Genomic DNA, 22,857 nt, shown 5'->3' on the forward strand with positions numbered 1-22,857 from the left:
TCTCCAATTTATCTATTGAAACGATACTGCTTTGTTAAAAATAGAGAAGAGATTTTTAAATTATAAAATAGAAAGGATCTTATTATATTAAGTATCTTATTATATATCTTATTATATTATTATCATATAAATTTGTTATGTCGTAGTTGTAAAAGAAATATAAAATATGAATACACAATATTATACAAATGAATGAAACAATTATTAGCGTATAATAATTTTAAACTATCATTAATATTATTTCCGATAAAATAATACTGAAAAAGTTAAAAATATTATTACTTTAGGTAGCATCAGCAGAATTATTTTATGAACGTAAGTATGCGTTGTCGATTTTCAATATCATTCTTAGTAATTAAATGGCCAAGAAAATTTGAGTTTACTTGTTAATTTTTTCAATAACATTTTACACTTTCATGTCTGCAATATCACGATATGAATAATCAATTCCTAAAGCAGAATTATTTTCTATTAATTGTTGAGCCTTTATCCCAACAAAAGCATTTATTAGAGGACCTAAATTTTCAGCCAATGCCATTTGAAAAGCTTTCAAAGCCTAAACAAATGCATGGAATGTATATTGCTCTGAAGTATTGATCATCTTGGCTTCTGCTGCACATACCAATGTATATGAAATTCCTGTTGCACCACCATCATACAAAATCTTTTTATCCTTAGTATTAAGTACGTTATGTACAATGCACAATGCATCCTGAATTGCACGTTCAATTTCATCAATAATCTAAATAAATGAAAAAAAAAAAGAAAATTAAGTAAGTAGTTTTACGTACTCACCGTGTTAATATCTTTTTTTATATAATTTTAAATACTAAGCTGTAATATGAACACACATCAATAAAGCAAAGATATATTAAACCTTGTTAGACTTATATTTTTTCGAAGAGTCTGATCAGTAAAATGCATAAAAAACATATGTGAAATTCTCTTTCCATGAATCAGATCACAAGTATTATGGAAAAAATGTTATCAAAAGTTCCAACTATTTTATTGCCTTATGAATTCTTATATTATTTAATAACAATTTTTGTAGTACCATAAAATAATTTTTGAACAATACCTACGTATCCAAATTTCTCTAGCATTAATTCTTTGAATCTTGACACGATATAACTACCCATTCCAACAGCAATTTATAAAAAATAAATTATATTTTAGTATAATATATAATTCATATTAACAACACTATGTTAAATTATAAATATAAGGCAGAGCCCTCAGATCTCATAATTTTATAGTCATCAGAAAAATCGCAAAAGCAGGCACTTTAGATAGGTAATTCAAAAAAATCTTTTTATTTTAATACCAATTAATATGATATTAAATGGTAAAACAATACGAAGATTACATGAATTAAACCAGACAAATTTTCCAAACTCTTATACCTCCTCCAGTGTACTTTGTCATCATTGAACAAATAAGACATATAGACAAAAAAGATGTTACTACTTTGTATGAAAACTTACTTCTATTTCTAGACCACCAATCTGTCTAACTGCTGGTAAATTTTGCAAAAAAAAATGATTTGTTTCACCATCAAATCCCCACTGCCAAGTGTCGTGTCAGTTTCCTTGAGCAATTTTACCATTTCAATAAATTTTTCTATCTCATATTTGTATATTTAATATTCTATAATTTTCGTTCAAAATGACATGAAGCTTATTTTTTGTCTTCGATTTTGATGGTATAAAAGGGCAAATTAAGATTTCTAGTATGACATTCCCAAACCTTTAAAAAAAATTATTAAAATCAAAGTAATATTAACTCATTAAGTTATAAATAGATTATTTATATTTTATAGATCACATATGTATTACCTATAACATTAGACAGAAATTCCTAAATCCTCTCTTAGGCCATTTCCCTGGGAATAGCTCAAGGTACCAACTTTAATTAGAAAAAAGCTATCCAGACAACACAAGTATTATCTTTGTAATCTGTGAATGAGTGAAGTACTACACTGCATACTAAAACAGTATTTTCCACCAATCTTTCCTATATTCTTATTAATTCAAAATTGACATCATATATAATATGATCATAAATTTAATTTATGATTAATAATTTATTAATTAACGTTAATACAACATTTATTACAATTTCTGCCGTTTGTTTATGGCACTTATTGATACTAAAAATAAAGATATAGTTTATTTAGACTATGGTTGTTTAAATATTAAAAATTTTCAAGATAGAAGTCGTTACAAAATGAATAATTACATCTTAAAGTTCAGTAACATCATAATAATGTTGATGTACGATTCTAAATTTTCCATGTTTTCTGGTAACTTGTACATAATTGTTTTAAAATGATCAGTCGTACATTTCAAATCCATCCGCTATTCTTATCGTATATATTGCTTTATATAATAATTGTTCAACTTGTTCTCAACAAAGCACCAGTTAATATAATTACTCCATTAATATGATCTCCAATCCAAGAGATTGAGACAAATGGACAATTTTGAAACTTCATGGTTTATAACCGTTTTCTTCAAAATTGTAACTCCATTATTGGTAACGCTAACATCTCCATCCTATTTTGTCATCAACATCATTAAAACATTTATTTCAAATGTAATTCTAAATGTCCACGCTTCTAAGCAACGTTTGCTTCTAACCTAACAAATATAGAAAGAAAAAGAAGGAAGTATGTCAAAATTATACCCTATGTTGTCATCTTGTCCGAGATATTTAACAGGGAAGCAATAAATTTAAATTAATTTTTTTGAGAAAGAGGGAAGAAATAAAATAGTGTTTTTAATACGATCGACCCAAATTCAAAGAAAAAAGAATGTTTTCATATTACAGTGAATGCAACATCTGTCTCCCATTATTCACCTCCATGTAGTTGCTTTCGATTTTAATCATAATTGGTCTTACGCAAACGTATGCACTTATATTATTTTGTCTAATCTTTATATTTATGGGATTAGTAACATGTTATTTTTCTTTTCAAATGATAATTTATCTTCTATAATACATTTTTATAAACATGTGCAATCTTTATGAAATAAATAATAAAAGCGTGTAAAAATGATAAAATTTTAACATAATTTTTCATATGATTTATTGTACTATTTCCACTAATTTTTTAAGTTTTAAATCAATCTTCCATTTTCCAAAGATACAGTATATCTTTTTAAACATAAATTTTTTTACATATATTTTTCTGAAACTTTTACATATAATTATCATATAAAAATAAAATTGTATCTAGAAGTTTAAGAATTATGGAAATTATAAGAATACTTCTATATTATCCGATATAAGTAATATAGGGACATGTTTCATTAGATTTTTAATATTTTTCCATTCAAATATTTTGTTTCTATTGACTCTCTGCGAATTAATTCATATTTAACTATTAGAGCTCTTTAATATGCTATATTGTTTGTATGGTACATTTATTTGTGTATTAGGTAATCACACACATGTAATTACTTTGAAACTTATTTATTGAATAAAAATATTTACTTTTGACTCGAAATCAGCCGACCAAATTTCTTAAACTCTGTAATACATCATAAGAATGAACATTCCATCGTTTATAGGGTTTCATATATGTTTCATATATAATGACACTTTATTTTTATAAAATAATTTGATGTAGTGTAACATACGTTTACTAGATAGAAATATATATGTTTATTACCTAATGTTGAAAAAGAAATTACTATTAAGAAATCGGAAATTATTCCTCAATATAATAAACATATGAGTGTTATTAATATCTTTGGCCAGATCAAAAAACAAAATCAATATCAAGGAAGTATGTTCAGTGTGAAATAGAAGATTTTGAAGACATTGAGAATACTTTCATTTGTACAAAAGAAAAACTTTACATTTATATGTAAAGAAAGTATACTTTCTTGAGAATTAGATTTGCCGCGCTTCTCATGTCCCGCCTTTCGATTGACTTTTGTTATTTACAAGTCGAGCCATTAAGATTTTGAAGAAAAACGGGTATTAGGAAATAGGACCTATGCACGAGAGATTATAGAAAAATTTTATAAATAAATTTTAAGTAGTGTTAATAATAAACACAAATTGTCGTTTCTTTGTTCACAGGTAAGACTATAAATAGCAAATAATTGTTATTTAACAAATAAAGATTTATTCCTTTGTTCACATATTTTCGTTTATCACCTCTATATATTATTCCTATAAAACAATTCTTAGAAAAATATTTTATATTCCATTAAATGTAATTATTTCCACTTCCGCAAAAATATAACAATGTTTATTCAAAAATAGAAAGAAAAAAAATTGTTTCTTCTGTCATTCATTACAAACTTTTATTTGGTAGTTAAAATAATTTTTTTCTTTTACATAAATCCTACTATATATTTCACAATAAGATAAAAAAATAAAAAAACGTAAAAACATCTTCATTTTTAAGAAAAATGTTAATTAATGTTAATAAATTTAAAAAATCGCAAGGTATTTTTGAATGATATCTTGAAAGCTTATAAGTTATTAAAAGAGTTAAAATAGAATTGATATTTGAATTAAAAAATTTAAAAAGTTTAATTCTCGTTCAATGAATGCCAGATTGCAATGATTGTTTAACTGCGAAAGTCAGATTAATATTACAAAAGGTAAAAAAACTAACAGTAGGAAAAAAATTAACAAAACGGGCGATAAATTTATAAAATATTTATTCTATTGAGTTAAAACTATTTTTTAGATTAAATTAAACAACTAAAAAATATACCAAAATACCAAAGTAATACACAATGCCTTTCTTTGTTTATTGAATAAATAAAAATATCTATTTTAAACCTCTTAAATAATAAATTTCGAATAAGTATTATTAATAACAATAACGCATTTTGAAATATATTTTTTTGTTTTATGATATTCTTAAATTCATTTAAGTAATTATACGATATTGCAGTGAATTGAATTTTATTTAATTAAATAAGTATAAAATTTACGTTCCTTAAATATTATACAATAGGATAAATTGCAACGGTTTTTATGATGAATCAAAATGATCTGACATTCATACGCCACATCGCTAATGAAGCATTTATAGACAATTCCAGGATTAATTTACATATAAATATCGGTCAATTAAAATTCAATGGAACCAGTTTTCTATCTTTATACATGGATTAAGTATTCAATTATCGACTGTATATTTATATATTTATTAACTGCAATAAATTTGAACGTTTTTGTAATTTCCTAATAATACATTCAAATTGTATAAAGACAATATATTTATTAAATGTAAATTATTTGCATTGTTGATATTCTATAAATCTCTTTTTTTCTCTTTCTTAATAATTAACAAAACACTAATGTTCTGTTGCTAGCATACTCAAATATTATATATCCTTACCTGTATTATTACTTAAAATTATGCAAAAAAAGTCTTAGTCACATAATAGAAATATTAGATATTGTTTAATACTTATCTTAAAAAAATATAAAAAATATTTATTTTATTGTTAATATAAATATACTAATATACATCATATAAACGATGCATAGAACATTTGACCCGTATTCAACAAAAAACTTCATGTTCAATTGCATGCTTTTATAATACAGTAACAAAGGTCCATAAGTTGTATGTATTCGCTACCTCCTTCCAATAACCTGTAGTTACATTGCTAAAACACAATAAAGATATTGTGTTACATTAGGCAAACGTACTGTGCTCGTTTCTCTCTCTCTCTCTCTCTCTCTCTCTCTCTCTCTCTCTCTCTCTCTCTCTCTCTCTCTCTCTCTCTCTCTCTCTCTTTACACACACACACAGCAGCAGACAGAAGCAAAGAGAATGAGAGGGGGAAGGAGAGAGATAGGAACAAAGAGATGTAATATTATCCAAAAATTCTTTAATTTTAATTTACCCCAAGTTTTTCTGCAATCATTGCCTTCTGCTTATCAGAAAATTCATTAGAATAAATTATTCTATCGCTTAGTTGCTCTATAACCTAAAAAAATGTCAAAATAATTAAAATAACAAAAAGAGTCTTGACAAAAAATTAAAGAAATACCTGCGAAGTTGCATAAGCCTCCAGTAAGAAATCTTCTATAAACGCTTCTACTTTATTATAATCTTTAGATTTGCAGACTTCCATTAAATTATCAAGCCAATTGTCAGGTACAAACTGAAAAAATTAACGTACATTATAATAAATAACATAATTATTACTCTTTCAAAAGAAACCTGGCTTATGATGACAATCAAGATTATGAAAAAATTGTATATAGTGATTGTAAATAATAAATATAGTACCATTTTATACAACCAAGTAATAGTTATTTGAAATGATTATAATTTTTAGAAGTGAATTTTTATTCGATTTAGTTTTATAATAAATTCTACATTAAAAAAAATTTTACTTTTAAAGAAAGCTCTCTTATCTCTTCAAAAATACAATAAATATTGTAAAGTTCCTCTCTTTAAAGCTCTTTTTATAAAATATAGATGATTTGAAATTTTATCATAAATTAGGCTTCTTTGGAAAAGGTCATAAATTGCTTAAGATATATTATTACTTTAAAGTTTAGAAAAAGAATGGGATATAATTACACCAATAATTTCAAGTGCATCATTGATTGTAACTTCTATGCCTTTCCCTTTTAATCTCGCAATGGATTGTAAACAGGTAATAGCACGTCTTAAATCACCACCTGATGCTTCTACAATTTTTACAAGAACTGGTTTTTCAGCTTTTAGGCTTTCTTTCTCGCATATATATTCCAATCGTTCAATAATTTTTTCCTCTCCAAGTGGTTTGAATCTAAACTTCGTACAACGTGATGTCAAAGGTTCTATAATTCTTGATACATAATTACAAATTAAACAAAAACGCGTACTATGAGATTCTTTTTCCATTGTACGACGAAGAGCTGCTTGCGCTGCATGGGTCATACTATCTGCTTCATCCAAAATAATAATTTTGAATGGAGGACATTTCTTTCCGCTAAAAATATTAATTTATATAACTATACATATTTCAAAATCTATATAAATAATATTCATTAAGATTATAGATAAATTATAAATGCCTCAGCGTAATGTTGTTATCATATAGAATAATGAAGCAACGTACAATGAAATATATTAATACTTTGTTTGCTTGTAATAAGAGATTAAAAGTTAACAATATCTCCAAGATTTCTTATAATCCCTTAAGCAATTTTATGTTTAGTTGGTAATAAGAGTTACAAAGATACTTAACTTGAACTCCTGAAAACAACTAAATGAATTCTATTTATTAAATGACTTTGTAAATGATTGTACAAGTAATGCTTCAATTAATCTCTCAGACCTTTTACTAAAACATCATTGGCACTCGCTATGTACAATAAATATGTGAGAAGAACATAAGCTTTTTTCTCTAATAAGCAGAAGATTGTACTTACTCCTTTCTCATGCTTCCAGCAGTAAGTTGGGCAAACGATTTTACCTTGTCTCTTATTACTTGTATTCCTCTTTCATCGGAAGCATTTAATTCTAGAATTCTTTCTTTATACATTGTACCAAATAATTGCCTAGATGCTGCTAAAATAGTACTAGTTTTACCAGTACCAGGTGGACCATAAAACAATAAATTTGGAAAGTCGCCACCATCCATGCATTGTTTTAAGACTTCAACGACTTCTGCTTGCTCGACGACATCTTCAACTGTTCTTGGTCGACTATAAAAATGAATTAGAAATAAAAGTAGTTGAGAATATAAAGTTATAATTCGAAACTACAAATTACAAATCTCATTTGTTAAATAATATCTTAGGATAACAATTTTTATCATAAGATATAATAAAATATAACAAGGTTATAATAAAGTATTAGAAACTACTTACTATTTCTCTACCCATGGTGTTAATGACTCGTTTCGTTCTTCCTTTGTACGAGAAGTAGAAGGTTTTTTCGTATCTCCTGTTCCTAATTTACCTATTTTTAAAAAAGCTTGCATTCTTCCTTTGATCTCAGTTATATTTTAACCAACATAAACTTTCCCGCTTGAATCTTTTACTTCATGAATTATACCAAACTAAACTGTACTCCACAGTAATTATATATCTTTAAATACATACAAAATATATGAAGTTCGTTAGCTATTAAAAATCATCAAACAAGAAAAAATTTTCAATAATAATTTTATTAGAATAATATAATCTTCTCGAACTTAACAATTTCAACAATATCTCGTTATCAAACTAATATGACTTTTTTAGTAACGGTTCATTTGAAAAGCCACAACGCCACGTGAAGAGAAGAAAAAAAGAACTACTTTGAGAATTCTCATTGGTCCATAGGTCATAGATCTTATCACTTGTCCATAGATTAGTAATTTATTTCTTCATATCCACGATACTACAAATTGATAATTATACTATAGCAATAATTGAATAAATCCTACTTTATAAAATAGTATATAAGAAAATATTGTATTAAAATATAACATTGTACGAGATGTCAAAACTAAAGACATATTTTCATGTGATATATTTTTTAGTTTGACTATTCCTTACTCTTCGTTCGAAGCGTGTGCGACTTCAACGACAGATATGGATAAAATATGAACTATAAGCGCAACTAGAAACACTAACCTCACCATACGTCTATTATATCGGTGTATAAGCTTATTTGATTATACCCCTCTTATGTGTCATAATTGGTTTCATGCTCTCATACGTATATCTTTTGATGATTACGTGCTTCTCGCAGTAACCCATATGAGGTACGATGTATTTATTTCGCGACAAATGTATAAAGAATAATAAATATAATTGTCACATGTAAAACTAATATATAAATTTACAACAAAAAAACAAGATTTTATGAAATATTTTGTTAAAAATAATTAATGAATGCTTATATATCATATTATTTTAATATAAATTAAAACAAGACGTATATAAATATAATCAACATACATGAGACGTATCTATCGATTGGTGATCAATATCGAAATTATTAGGATACAATTTGTTGAAAATTAGCGCAAAAAACCATTACGTGAGATGATATATTCTTTCTTTTTTTGTTATTATAAATTACCGTCATCATATGTGTACATGATGTATATAAGTATATTTTTTTGTTTTTTTTTTTTTATTATTCTTATTATTACATTATTACATTATATATTATTACTATAATAATAATAATAATAATAGTAATAACAGTAATAATGTAAAATGGACTATTATAGAGGAAATCATAAAAAAAATAAAATTGGGAGAAAAACCTCGTAGATAATGTGGAAATAAACAAGTGTTTTGATTTTTATAAAAATGATATATAATATATAAGTATATATTTATTAATTATATATATATTTATTAATAAAAAATAATCGACAAATGTATATACTTTATATGCGTTTGTCACCGAACAAAATTATACTGCTGCTATCCTATCTAGCACAGATCACCGCGAAATTTATGTCAGCCATTGGTGGGGTACCAATAAATATAAGAAATCCAATAATTCCTTATTAAATTATCAAATAAGGGAAAAAAGAATAAATTAGTTGATTATATTTGTTTACATCGATTCAATAAAAAAAAAAAAAAATTGACGAAATTATTTAGCTTTGAGAATTATAAATCTAGATGCTTCCCAATGTGCTACATATTATTTATAAAATTTTTGTATCTAGTATAGAAATAAAAAAATAAGATAAAAAACTATAGATTTTTTTAAAATTTAATAATATTTTAGAAACTTAGACCCATTGACACGAAAGGCCGAACATATATTTTCTTATTTTTGCTATAGAATCATCTATCCAAAGCTTATTAAAATGTCCGAGCGAGTTACCGTAGCTTCTCTGTGTGAACATCGTGAAACATATTTTTTTTTGTATTTGAAATAGGTCATCATCAATCTACTTAACAAACAAGCAAACAATCATTTATTTCACAGAAACAAAACACACACCATTCAAGTGTATATATGAAAATCAATAGTGGGAGTACGAGCTTTTTCTCTTTTGCTGCAGATTTCAAGGGGCGCCATTATATGAAAATTTTTCTTCGTAAAATATGTCGGAAACATTTCCGCCAACAATGAGTCCAGGCGTAATTCTTAATCAATTTTTATGAACAAGGTCTCATTTTAAAAATAAAGTTTTAAACGAGGACCTTGTTTTTTTGAATTTTTGAAAAAGCTTTATGTTTGTGAATAAATTATTCTAGAAAAAATATCACTTTTTAATGATGTTTTAAAAAAAATGAAGCTTTTTAAAAAATTTGGACAAACGGGATCCTAGTTTAAACTTTCGTCTTTAAAATGAGACCTTGTTCATCAGAATCGGTCAAAAATTACGCCTGTTCTTATTTTAATGAAGCCGCTATAAAACAGGGGTTATAAACACGCTTATTTTTATTCATAGCTATCATGTCTTCCCTAAGCCAAGTCGATAAAACAGAGATTACCGACAATATAACAATTTAATGACTATGTTTTTCAAATGTTTATTATACAAGTGATTTATGTAAACTTGGTTAATGAATCCAAACATGAATCATATCTATTGTTAACCTTATTTTGGTGTTATGTCCAAATCCAAGCATATATATTATGTTATAGTAAAAAATAAAAAAGATCGTAGAATAGGAAATAATACGTAATTTAAGAAAGTGTTTTTTTTATTTTTTCGCCAAGTAATTTAACGAAGTACTTTATCAATTTAATAATATAATTTTTAATATAACAAAAAAAAAGTGAGATTATTCCACGAATTACGTATAAAATAATGGCAAATTTTATCATTACTTCAAACACAGAACTTCGAAAGTTACATCCAGCACATAAATATGCACTTGCAGAAATACTAAATGTTTCTGACTCATGGAAAAAATTAATGGCATTTATTCCACGAGATGATACCAATACGCCAAGGTTTAATAGTGAACATATTAGGTAATTACTGTTATTATATCAATATATAGAAAAATTATCCATTTACTAAATTACTTCAATAAATAATAAATTTACTACTATCAGCATAATTGATCAAGTAGCCCAAAAGCATCGAGAGAATGCTGCAAAAATTTTCTTGGAAGAATGGAGTACAATGGGTAGACTAAGGCCTAAATTACAAAACTTATTAGATCTTCTTACGAAAGCAGAATTGTTTAGAGCTGCTGATTATGTTGCTAATGAAATTTTAAAAGGTTTTGTAATGGTCAATTTATATCAAGTAAATAATTATTATAAAATAAAATTTATTATTAACATCAAGATCATATTTGCAGTTGATTTACCAAAGCGACCAGAGTATGGACCTGCTGCAATTGTCGATATTTCAGATGAAACTTTAGCAAAACTTATGAATGATAACACTAAATTAGATAATGATAAAGATGATAAATCATCACCAATGCTTGAATCATCATATCGACTTAACATTGGAGAGATTATATATTTTTCAGATGCTGTGAATTTCATGGAACCTTCTATGAGAAGTAATACAGAAAACACACCAAATTTTGAAGAAACTAATACAAATAAAAAAGATATAAACTTAAGTGCCCAGAATATTCTTGTGTCAACTGTCAACTATGAACATTTGGAAGTATCATCTCAAGAATTACCATTGTTTTTGAAAAACTTTGAACAAAGCAAAAATATGAATAATAGTGTTAAATCCGAAGTAATCCCTGTTTTTTTAAATGAAAGTGACTCCATATCAGATAATTCTGAAATTAACAGTAATAATAATAAGACAAGTATAATGAACGTGGATAATGGAACAAATTCAACCAATCGTAATTCAGGTTTTAAAAATACAGAAGATAGGAAAGATAATACTTATCAATTTCAATCTGAAGTAACATCCTCTTTATTACCAGAATTTGTTATTAATCGAACAGAAACCAATATTTTAAATGAAACAAATAATATGCATATTAAAAATCAAAACATAATGAACTCCGAAGATCTGCCACTTACAGTATTAGAGTTTAATAGATAAAAACTTTTAAATAACTATTTTAATTAATATAATTTATCTCACAAAAGCGTTTCAGACTTATGAAATGGGTTTTTAATCAGACCGTTTTTGAGTGAGATGTTACATTAAGTATTGCACAACTATGAAATATTGAAGATTTCTTATTAATCATTTATTGAAAAAATTGATTTGAAGTTTCGATATTGTAATGTCGTCTAGGCAAAAATTAATTTTTTTCTTCGTTTTTTTAATCTTTGACAATATACATATAAGAAATATTCAAGTATTTAAAGTTTCAAGTGTTACTGTCCCATATTCAATTCTTATATGAATATTCCTTTTTTCTTGTATATTTCTTCTATTTTCTCTCTTCATATTATTAACTTTGCATAATACTCATTTTTATGCATTGAGCACAAGCGCTGTTACTTTTATTTTGATATTAAAATATCTATACTAAGTTTTGAATAATTAATGAATTCTTTTAAATTTGATATTAGATATATCCACTTTTTACAAAAATGTACTGTAAGATTTAGATTAAATTGATTCAGTTATTTCATTAATTTTGAACGTAAGTATTCATAATTCCATTTTTATGTAAAGTTAAAATAAGCCAAAACTTTTTGTGAAGGTGATTACATAACATATTCTTCGTGTTTGTGTCTAAAAAACATTAATTTTTAGCGAAATTATCTGTTACGAACAAAGAATAAAGAACTTTCCCTTAAATTGATTTTTATCAAGTTGTAAAAATTAAATTTGACTGTTTGACATCAAGATTTTAAATTTAAAATTGTATTTTGAAAAAAATGATTAACCAAAAACATTTGATGTTTTTTATTTGTACAATACATAATATCATCTTTCAATTTGAAACTAATTTCAAATCTCAGAATGATAACGAAATTTTCATTTAACAAATTAAATTGGTTAAATATATAAAACTATAAATATACCTTTGTCATTATTGTATCATAACTTGATATTGATTTTTTTTTTATATAAATAAAATACATCAAACATAGTGATTGTTCAAGTTTTCAATGGTTAAGATAAACTTGTTATTGTGTATAACTATTATATATATTTTACAACAGAAAAAGTACATATATCAGTTCTTTGTTCTTGTTAAATAAATATTTGTTCTTATTAAGTACTTGAAAGTATGTTGTAAAGTGAAAATATTTAAAAAATAAAAGTATAACACTATTATTAATTAACAATTACTATTCAAATTATCAAGTTGACTTGAACAGATAGTTGTATAATTTATCTCTCAGAAGGAACAGATGGAGTATGAAAAAATATATTAACATAGTAACACACATAAAAAATATAAACGAAGCGTGATACCTAATGAGTCCCTCTAATTTTCGAAGATCCCTTTTCTATCCACAAAACAATTGTAACCGTCAGAATCGGTTCTTTCACTAATGAGTAACGAATTACGTTATATTCTTTCCACTTTGGCTGATTGTGATGACGTGCCGGGTGATTAAAAATTGTTATTTTCTTACTCATTGATTTGTTACTGTAAATAATTTTGTGGACTTTATTTATAACATTTAGGCTTGATATTTATTTAAATGACTAAGACATTTTTTTATAACATTTAGAAGACTAAAATTTTATTATCTAACAAAAATAATATAAGAAGTATAATGAATTCTTCTGTATCTTTGATCTACGAAAAGTTATGAGAAATACCAGATAAATATAATGATTTATACAAGATTACTACTCAATCAATGCATTAATGACAATTAGTAAATATACCAAATTTTTTGTAATAAAGGATGTAGTCTTTATTATTGCTTTATATTTATTTATTTAATTTATTTCATGATATTATAAAAATATATTCGTTTTAACTTAATTATCTTATGTCCATTTTACAATCGTTTAGAAATATCTTTAGCATTTTCTTTACTATTAGCTATTCGAGATCCAAATTGAAAAGCTCTTTTAGGAAAAGTAGCAGTATTTTGAAGACCTAGCTTACGTGCTAATAAACGTAAGAGTAATTTATCTCCTAAACCAGATGGCATTTTTTCTGTTGGATAACATCTGTAGAAAACAAAACAAATATTTAAAAAATAAGCTACTAAAAAAAATGGACTAATACTTCTTTTTTGGTTTTAATACCTTTCCCATGGTTGCAATTGTTGAACATATTGTACTACATTTTCATCAAGATATGGTAATCTGGATTGCCTACCATGATCAGAAACTATTCTATCATCTCTTCCTAAATTTCTTTGAGAAATGTTGGCTAATTCAATATCCAACTCTTGTTTTAAAGCATTCCAGCCTTTATGTTTCAATATTTTTCTATGTCTCATGTATCCACCAAATAATTCATCTGCACCTATACCTAGGAGGAGTACACGACATGGAGACTCATACTCTATATCCGTTTTTGTAATTATGCCTTTTGCTCGACTTGCAAACCACATAGCACAACCTAAACTTTCATCTAAGATAGTACAGAGAGGATAAAGTAAATCATTAATACGAGAAGATCGATATTTTTGTAATTCTGCTTGTGTTACATCTACCTGAAATAATAATAGTATTGGTAATATATATTTCTCATTTTTATTTAAATGATAATAAATTTTATACCATACCTCAACAAGATTCCATTTTCTATTCGGACAAATTTGTAATATTTCAGAGAGAGTTTGTCTCCCTGTTTTTCTATCTGGAACATCATATATTTTTGAGATATGTAAATTTGTATTTTTAATGTTATTTTTTTGAGTTGTATTAACAGTTTTCTCAAATGCAACATTTATCAGATCAATAGGTTCATTTTGTGATACATATTTATGAGCAATTAATGTCAAAATAGCTGAATCAAGTCCACCAGAAAATAATATACCTATTTTTGCATGATCGCAAATAATATTTTCTCCTTTCAATACAAGTAGGATACAATTCTTGCAAAAATTCGGTTTTTTTTTTATTCGTACTTCAACTGCTTTATGTAAAAGTTTAGATAAATATTCTACTCTTCCAAAGACAATTTCATTTTTCGATAAATGCTCTATCATTTTATTAAAGTCTTCTACATAAGGATTATTTACTAAATAATCTAAATCTTCAACAGTTGGATGTAAATGCATTATTATCTTGTTAGACAGATTTTGTTTTGCTATTGTCTCTTTGATATTAATATTTACATTTAAAGCATTTCTCAATTCTTCAATGGTATTTCCAAATATAAAATCTGGTTCTTTCCATGGATAACAAGTAAGATTTATGTTCATATCAGATAAATTTATTGCAAATATACCAATTGCAGGAACTTCCATTATATTTTTAAAACATTTAGCACCAACAGATGTTATAGTTAACACGTTTTTCTCATTATTTAACTGTAGAAGTAAACTGTGTCTTCCAATAATATCTCTTCCAAAATATAATAATTTGCTAGATTTTTGAAAATATATGAAACTATATGGTCCTTGGATATACTGAAGTATGTTTGTAATATTAGGAGATGTACTGAACGCATTTAAAATAGTAATACTATCACATGTATCATCTTTTGCCTACAATTTCATGTAACGTTTTAATTAATATTAGTACAACTTTATTGAGAAATAAAGAATTACTAAAACATTTACCAAAGATCCAGAAAAAACATCTCCGTTCCACAGAAGAATGTTACCATTTGAATCAATTAGCGGTTGCTCTACTAAATTCAAACCTTGCATCCACAATATACTTGCTGCGAAATGTCCGCACCATGTATCAGTTAACATTGTAAAGTGCTTAACTAATTTATCTGGACCTCTAGAAGTTATAAGATTTTTGCATCCATCCCACTAAAAAATAAAAATAATATAAAAAAATATTAATATAAAAATAAAAGTATTGATATTAAGAAAAAACAGGAGAAATTGTTGATATACTGGCATAGTAATATACAATGATACAGTAAAAGAAGTAAAAACTAATTGTCATTTAAAAAATAAAGATTTTTACCTCATCAGAATGTTTGACACTTTCTCCTGAATGTTGAGAAATACAACAAAATATACCACACATTGTATCAATATAAAAATGTAACCATTAATTAGAAAGTCGACATCGTAGTATTTTTTGTTTAAAATCTAAAATATGATATATTTTTGATGCATTATAAAAAATACATATATAAAATTTATTACATAAGAACATATTAATATAATTATAAGGTATATTTTTCAAAGTGAAAGTGTTATTCATATATATCTATGATAATGTATTTAATAAATTTTACAATACAATTATTCTTATTAATTACTTTTATATTCTATTATAATTGTTTAATTTAGTCTGTTTTACATTTTTATTCTATCTTATTATATATTATTTAATATGTAAATAAAAATAAAAATACGTAAAAGAAAATGTATTTTGGAAATACATATTTTCATTCCATCGTATTATAAATTCATATATCAAATCCCGAAGAAGTGACGTTTCTGTTATAATTCTAATATTAATGTTAAGTGCCAACAGCAATAGATTAAAGTTTCAACCGTGAATTTCTATTGATGAAATAAACGTTTTTCTCGACGAATTAAATTATAAAATTAACAAAATACTTTTATTTTTAACAGTTTTTTAAAATTCCGTTCTTTTTATAATCAGATTTTTTATGTAATAACTTGTTACTATCGTATTCTATCAATCGAGTACGCCTCGAACTTTTAAGAATTACCGCTTGATGTCACCCTACGATTTCCAGAAGTAGCTACCGGTTATATGTATATATATATATATCTAGTGCATTTGTAATGTGAGTTACGTCTTTTTGATACAGTACATTCACCATCTTTCACTGTAAGGTACGGAGAATTAAAAAAGCAGATGAAAAATGAAATTTCGTCGAATGAAAAATAGACAATAATTATGCGATATTTCTGCTGCCAATGTATACAAGTATATATTTCTATTCCTATAATTATATTTAATTTAATTTAATTATAATAATAATTCAAAAGTCCTTTTCATTTATTTTATTCTAAACAAAAATATATAAATTTAAATATATATGCATATAAAAAAAAATATTTAGGTTCCTTCGTGCGTTCTCGTGACAACCTCGACTATCAATACGGATCATAAATAATATTATTTATAGTAATATTACATTGAAAATAATACCGTACAATTATATTAATATTTTTTTATTGTTTGTTGTATTTAAATGGATCAATGGTAAGCAACGATTGATTTATTTTATTAGTTTATATGCTATTGTCAAATTGATTATTTAAGATTTAAAAAAATTTGTTTTTTTAATTAAGTAAATATATATACGTTAAAATATTCTGTACTTATATAGTAATATTGGTACTTAAATAAAATATTGGTACTTACATAGATTATAAACTTTCTATATTTTTTTAATTTATCGTTAACTTTTAATGTAATTATTTTCTTTTTGTTTTCAAAAGTGATTTTAATTTTTTTAAATTACTTTTTTTTAGGTCTTATATAAATCTATATATTCTTTACATGTGTATGTAAAGATGATACAGAGCATAATTAGTCTAAATCGATACAAAATAAATAAAAAAAATCTCCTAACCAAAAATAGAAAAGATAAAGACATAATATGTATATGATCTCTGAATACCTAATATAATATATTAACACAACAAAATTTACCTTAAGTTTCTGCAGTTTTTAAATTTCAATAGGCTCATTGTATAATTCTCAATTACATTTTCATTATTTTCTATTCTTTTCATTTAACGATAAACTAGAATAAAAAACACGATATTTTTATACAGACTTATAAGGATCAAAATTCTTAATCAATTGTTTATTATTCTGTTGTATTTATTTATATAATAAATATAACGAATCCTCTTCATTTTTCATTTACTTACAAATAATCATAGTGAGATGAGGAAAGTAATATCATTAGCTTGTAACGCCTTTAAACATATGAACATGACTATTATATGTCAATATTTTATTTTGTAAAATATGAATCTGTCACGTGCAAGGTCAGAGACTTGCTAAAATCTATTTACTTCGAAAGGCAAGAGGTTTAAAACGGCCTATTTTGGTCACATTGCTTCAACGTTTATCGTGGGCGGCTCTTAAATCAATAGAATGCAAATTTGTGAAAATTTTGATTATTTATGCCTACAAGTCTACGAGTATTGATGAGCGATTCAAAGATAGAATGAAGGAGTTCGTGTCACGAATCAAAGGATTCGAAGGAGAAATGAGAGGAAATGGATTTATTGAGACTCGTGTCGATAACGTGCCCCGAAGTCGAAAACGAGACAATTTGTGTAATATAATAACAAAATATATTCTCGATTTTACTTACGATAAATGAATTAAAGCAATCTAAATTTTACGCTGGTATGTCTTTACAAATTTTATTTCATTTCTAATATCCATTGTCATACTCCTATAATTCACTCTAAGTTGTTTGAGAGAGAAAAATAATTGCTAGAATTGCTCGTTTAAGACTGACTAGCCGGACTGATGTTAAGATTTATATCAACTCTCAATGACTGAAATGGGATTATTCAGTTGTCAGGATGTCGGATTTTATTTGATGTTCTGCTTCTACATACAATGCTGACGGCGGTGAAAACGTTCATCCAGAAAAATTCTCAGACATGCTTATCTGAGTTGATAGGGTTTCTTCTTCTGATATACAATTCACGTTTTTAGTTCGAATTTTCCATGTCCACTCTTTCCTTTGCCCCGGCCTATGAAAGAAAACAGACACGTGCTTATCCTATCCTTGGATTATTCCACAGACATCATCGTTGTAACACGTATCTTACTACACAAAATATCTGGTTACTGTCAGTATTAAATGATTTAATGTGTTCTACTAAAGGAAGGATTTAATTCTGCATATCTCAGTTTCGTCTTTCAGGAACGCTGGCGTCGAGTGGTTAAACGATTTAATAAAAAAAAGGTGTATTATGACTCTTCGAATAGTACGTTTTGAATTCTGAAGCCTTTAGTAATCTCAACATTTTTACCAAGACGTCAAAATTCTAAGACGAATAGAAAGAAAAACCTGGCTAAACGTAAAGTGAATCCGTATTATTCTTTATTTCTGTCTGCAGATAAGGCAAAGAATAGTGTGTAACGAGTAACGTTTGTCGTTTGTGCTTGCCAGCTTTATGTTCTGATCAGTCGAGTCACGGATTTTAACAATGAAAAAGGAAATAATCGAATAGGAAGATGATTTTATATGGTGGGATAATTTCGAGATGCGACAAGTTAAAATTCACTCTTAACTAAGATCCTCTTTTAAGTTACAGCTTCTACGCGATTCAATTAGGGATGAGGAAGTAGGAGGTTCGAAAGGTTTTTTCTTTTACAAAAACAGGATGTATTTTTCGTTATACAGTTCAGGTAAAAAATTGTTCACGAAAGATATGCAATAGAAAATTTCATTTACTAAGATGGAAACAATTTCCAAAAACACGAATCAATGGTACAATATGAAAGCAACGCGAAATCGACGATTATAACAATAAAAAAAACGAAAATGATAAAAGTTTGGATTCATGATAATCTAATCATAACCGATCCATCCTAGTTTCCATACAAGAGCATTTTTATATCCGCTGGAAGTCCAAAGGACCCAGAAGGAGAGATCTCTTTAATTAATAATTAAATCTCATTGGTCACGATTTTCCTTTCTTTCGTATTTCTGTCAGTTTCCTTTGTTCTTTATGGTCATGATGGAGTTTCTTTGCTGATTAATTTGTCGATATTTTTGTCTTGCGAAATAGTTTATTCTAGCTCGGGAGCTAAATAATTTATTGATCGAATTTCTATGTTCGGTGATTGAAGCCGAATTTTGTCTTGCGAAAATTCGATGATCTATACTAAAAGCTAAGCGGTTTATTGACTGCATTGATCGTTTGGTTTGTTTGTCTTCCGTTGATTTGGTAGTCAGGGAGTGGTCGACGTGCGTATACAACAAAAATAAAAATAGAAAATATCTGGAGATAGTGGTTTATAATCGTGTTTAAATGAGGCAAGCTTGTTGTTTGTCTTAGTATACTAATAACCATACCATAAATCATGAATTGCAGCAGGAGAACAATTCTGATTTTGCGGTTTCTCGTCTGTTAAGCTGTAATAGCAATAGGTTGCCCATATCACTTTCTTCATATTTTCCACTAAATCACAATGCCAATAAATCCCTAGACATCGATGCACAGTTAATTTGTCTGCCATGTTTCTGATTAGTTTCCCTTTACAGTAAGTTCTTTTTTGCATTTTTTGCATACGCGCAATGGACGGTCCATTCTTTTTTATACGTATCCAAAACATTCTTTTTTTACCTTTATTGCAGCATGAAGATTGTTTTTGATGAATATCCGTTTTTCGATGTCACTATCATTGATGTAATTGAGAAAAAATTTATTTTAATATATATGATGGAATACTCTTTTCCTGTATCCTCTTTCCATAATTGGCAACGAATTATGTGTTAAAATTCTTTTCTCAATTAAATAAACCAATTATTATCAAATTTGAAATTTATTTTAGCAGTGGTAATGGTTTAATTTATAATAAATAATTTATATTTATTTTATGTTTATTTACATGAAAATGATTAATATTCAATTTAATTATATCAGTGTAATAGTTTTTATTAATAAAATGAATATATAAGCATTGGCATTTTCGTTTAGTATATTTTTCCTTATTCAAGACTTGTGTAAGTATTAAACGATAAAAATAGTGAAAACCACGATTTGTAATTGGTACAATAATGATATTTCTCATAGAAACGTTTGAAAGAAAGATATTCGTCACATTATGCACATGGCACAAAAATTTACATTTCAGTTACGTATATATGTTACAAAACTAGGTTAATTTTTAAACAATGTATTATTATTATTTATTATTGAAGAGTTTTAATATCAATCTTTTTTTCTATTCGTTTTATTTACAAAATATCTTTTACGGGCCATTTAACCGTGATATCCTTGACTTCATATAATTACGCACAATGCTAACAGATACATCAATATTTAAATTATTTTTAAAATATTCAATTATTTTTATTGCATTTATTTTTGGATTTTGCTTTATCATTCTAATAACAACTCGTTAAGTATACTAATTAATTTTCTGCAGACGTCCATTTCTCCAATTATTTTGCAGTCTCTTTTTTAATCCGTATCTATCAATTATATTTTGTATGGTAGATCGAAATCTACTTATAATCTACGAAATTTCTAATAAATTTTTACTCTGGTTGTGTAAGTTAATAATAATTTTTCTTTCTTCTATTCCACACGTATTCCGCATGTTTCCGTCCCATTTTTACAGTAATAATTTATTTTTACAGTAATAATACAGTTTACAGTAATAATTTTTAATAATGCAAAATTTTGAACTCTGCTAATGTTAATAACGTTTTGAAGCAGATTGTCGAGATCAATTATAAATAGGAAATAATAACGTAATGTGTTCACGTTATAAACTCTCTTGTAAACACCTTGAAATAAGAACTGTATGAATACTTATTGCTTTCATATTTCTTGTTTTTTTCTTTCTAATTTTGTAAATTGTACAAACAACTAATTTTCTTTTTGATTATATCTACTCTAGAGATTTACGAAAATATAATATATATCATTGTTTATAAAAAATTAGTTTATAAATCACAATTTCACGAAGTATTAATTGATCAGTTTACGAATACTTTCTACACTCATTCTAAATGTTTCTTTGGATGTATTGTCAGTTGCATTTACAGCAGTCAAATGTACATGATGTCATTCTATCAAAAAAAATCAATGCTCATTACTTTAAAGTCATTTCGATTAATATCGCTAATATAATAAACATGTTATCCCCTACTTTTCAAATTGCGAATATAATATAGACACCAATAAAATCGATAGAAATTATGAAATTTGTGATCTAATAACTAATTTTTACAATATGTATTTCACATCATCAATTTCATACCATCAATTGAACATGATTATGTACTTGAATTTACTGATTCATAAAAATCACATAACGCTCAAATTGTAGATTACATCATATCTACAGAAGAAGAAGAAGATATTTTTGACTCTGAAAGGTGTATTGTTGATGACGTAGATAGAAAAGTCAATTTAAATTATGACAAGAAAGTTGTGGAATTCTGGAAAAGTGGAAAAAAAGTTCTTCGCTTATCGTTGTACAGAAAAATTGTCGGTAGGTTAAATCCGTGCAGCAGTTACATAAGTTTAAAGATAAAAAACCTAGTGGAATATCTACCTGAATTTAAATTAAGTAAATGATGGATTTGGAAATTCAAGAATGTGCATAGAATTGTATCACGCAAGATCCAAAACATAACATTTTAAAGTTTGGTTTAGCTTAATATATCTACCTAATACTGACTGTAAAAGCATGCTACTACTCAATTTGTGATCGGAATACTGTCAAAATCAGTTAAATTAGTTGATTTCAGAAAACAAAAAAGTAACATTTTCAATCATTCAAGAAAAATGACGGGCATTCAAACTTTATATGCGCGCAAAAAATTTGGTGCGAACGAAGATATCAAACTGCATTCATGCAATGAAATTAAATTGCAATTAGACTGTAATCATTAACTCATAGCTAACTTTCTTTGCTGAAATTCAAAAATCTTTTTCGATATACTTTGTTTAAAATGCATTTCAACAAGTTTCAAAATCCTACTTTAAGAATGAATGGGCTCTATTATAATGTAATGTAATATTGACGCGTTGGCATTTACGTGATGAGCGTGGTCTGATGAAACATCTTTGTTTCAAACATTTCTATGAGGAATACTGTTATTGTACCGATTACAAATCGTGATTTCCACTATTTTTCTTGTTAGCTATTTACCAAATACTTCAATATGTAAAAATATACA

The 22,857-nt window shown here is 26.3% G+C and overlaps 3 protein-coding genes across 9 annotated transcripts; 1 reads left to right on the plus strand and 2 right to left on the minus strand.

Annotated features, from left to right (window-relative positions):
- Positions 1–5,312: 5,312 nt before the first annotated feature.
- On the minus strand, positions 5,313–8,265 carry LOC124954003 (replication factor C subunit 4). The gene is made up of 6 exons (XM_047506174.1): positions 7,846–8,265; positions 7,405–7,680; positions 6,569–6,962; positions 6,030–6,143; positions 5,883–5,966; positions 5,313–5,642 (listed from the first exon to the last, which is right to left on the minus strand). Exons 1-6 carry the CDS (start codon positions 7,956–7,958, stop codon positions 5,556–5,558), a joined length of 1,068 nt encoding a protein of 355 aa, XP_047362130.1. The 5' UTR covers positions 7,959–8,265; the 3' UTR covers positions 5,313–5,555.
- A 2,077-nt stretch (positions 8,266–10,342) lies between these two features.
- LOC124954004 (protein Tube) lies at positions 10,343–13,759 on the plus strand. Of its 4 annotated transcripts, none has more exons than XM_047506178.1 (4): positions 10,343–10,669; positions 10,780–10,915; positions 11,017–11,169; positions 11,251–13,759. In XM_047506178.1, the coding sequence occupies exons 2-4, from the start codon at positions 10,876–10,878 to the stop codon at positions 11,967–11,969; spliced, it is 912 nt and encodes a 303-aa protein (XP_047362134.1). In that variant the 5' UTR covers positions 10,343–10,669; positions 10,780–10,875; the 3' UTR covers positions 11,970–13,759. The 4 variants fall into 4 exon arrangements, with proteins under 4 accessions (XP_047362134.1, XP_047362131.1, XP_047362133.1 ...); XM_047506177.1 differs by having other exon boundaries at positions 10,351–10,669; positions 11,000–11,169; XM_047506175.1 differs by having other exon boundaries at positions 10,349–10,915; positions 11,000–11,169.
- LOC124954002 (asparagine synthetase domain-containing protein 1) lies at positions 13,732–16,658 on the minus strand. Of its 4 annotated transcripts, XM_047506173.1 has the most exons (7): positions 16,246–16,658; positions 15,945–16,072; positions 15,584–15,784; positions 14,836–15,508; positions 14,582–14,655; positions 14,097–14,509; positions 13,732–14,018 (listed from the first exon to the last, which is right to left on the minus strand). In XM_047506173.1, the coding sequence occupies exons 2-7, from the start codon at positions 16,005–16,007 to the stop codon at positions 13,844–13,846; spliced, it is 1,599 nt and encodes a 532-aa protein (XP_047362129.1). In that variant the 5' UTR covers positions 16,008–16,072; positions 16,246–16,658; the 3' UTR covers positions 13,732–13,843. The 4 variants fall into 4 exon arrangements, with proteins under 4 accessions (XP_047362129.1, XP_047362126.1, XP_047362127.1 ...); XM_047506170.1 differs by having other exon boundaries at positions 13,734–14,018; positions 14,582–15,508; positions 16,246–16,657; XM_047506171.1 differs by having other exon boundaries at positions 13,734–14,018; positions 14,582–15,508; positions 16,484–16,656.
- Between the last annotated feature and the right edge of the window lie 6,199 nt (positions 16,659–22,857).

The sequence above is a fragment of the Vespa velutina genome, chromosome 14 (genome assembly GCF_912470025.1).
Source record: "Vespa velutina chromosome 14, iVesVel2.1, whole genome shotgun sequence".
Taxonomy (NCBI): domain Eukaryota; kingdom Metazoa; phylum Arthropoda; class Insecta; order Hymenoptera; family Vespidae; genus Vespa; species Vespa velutina.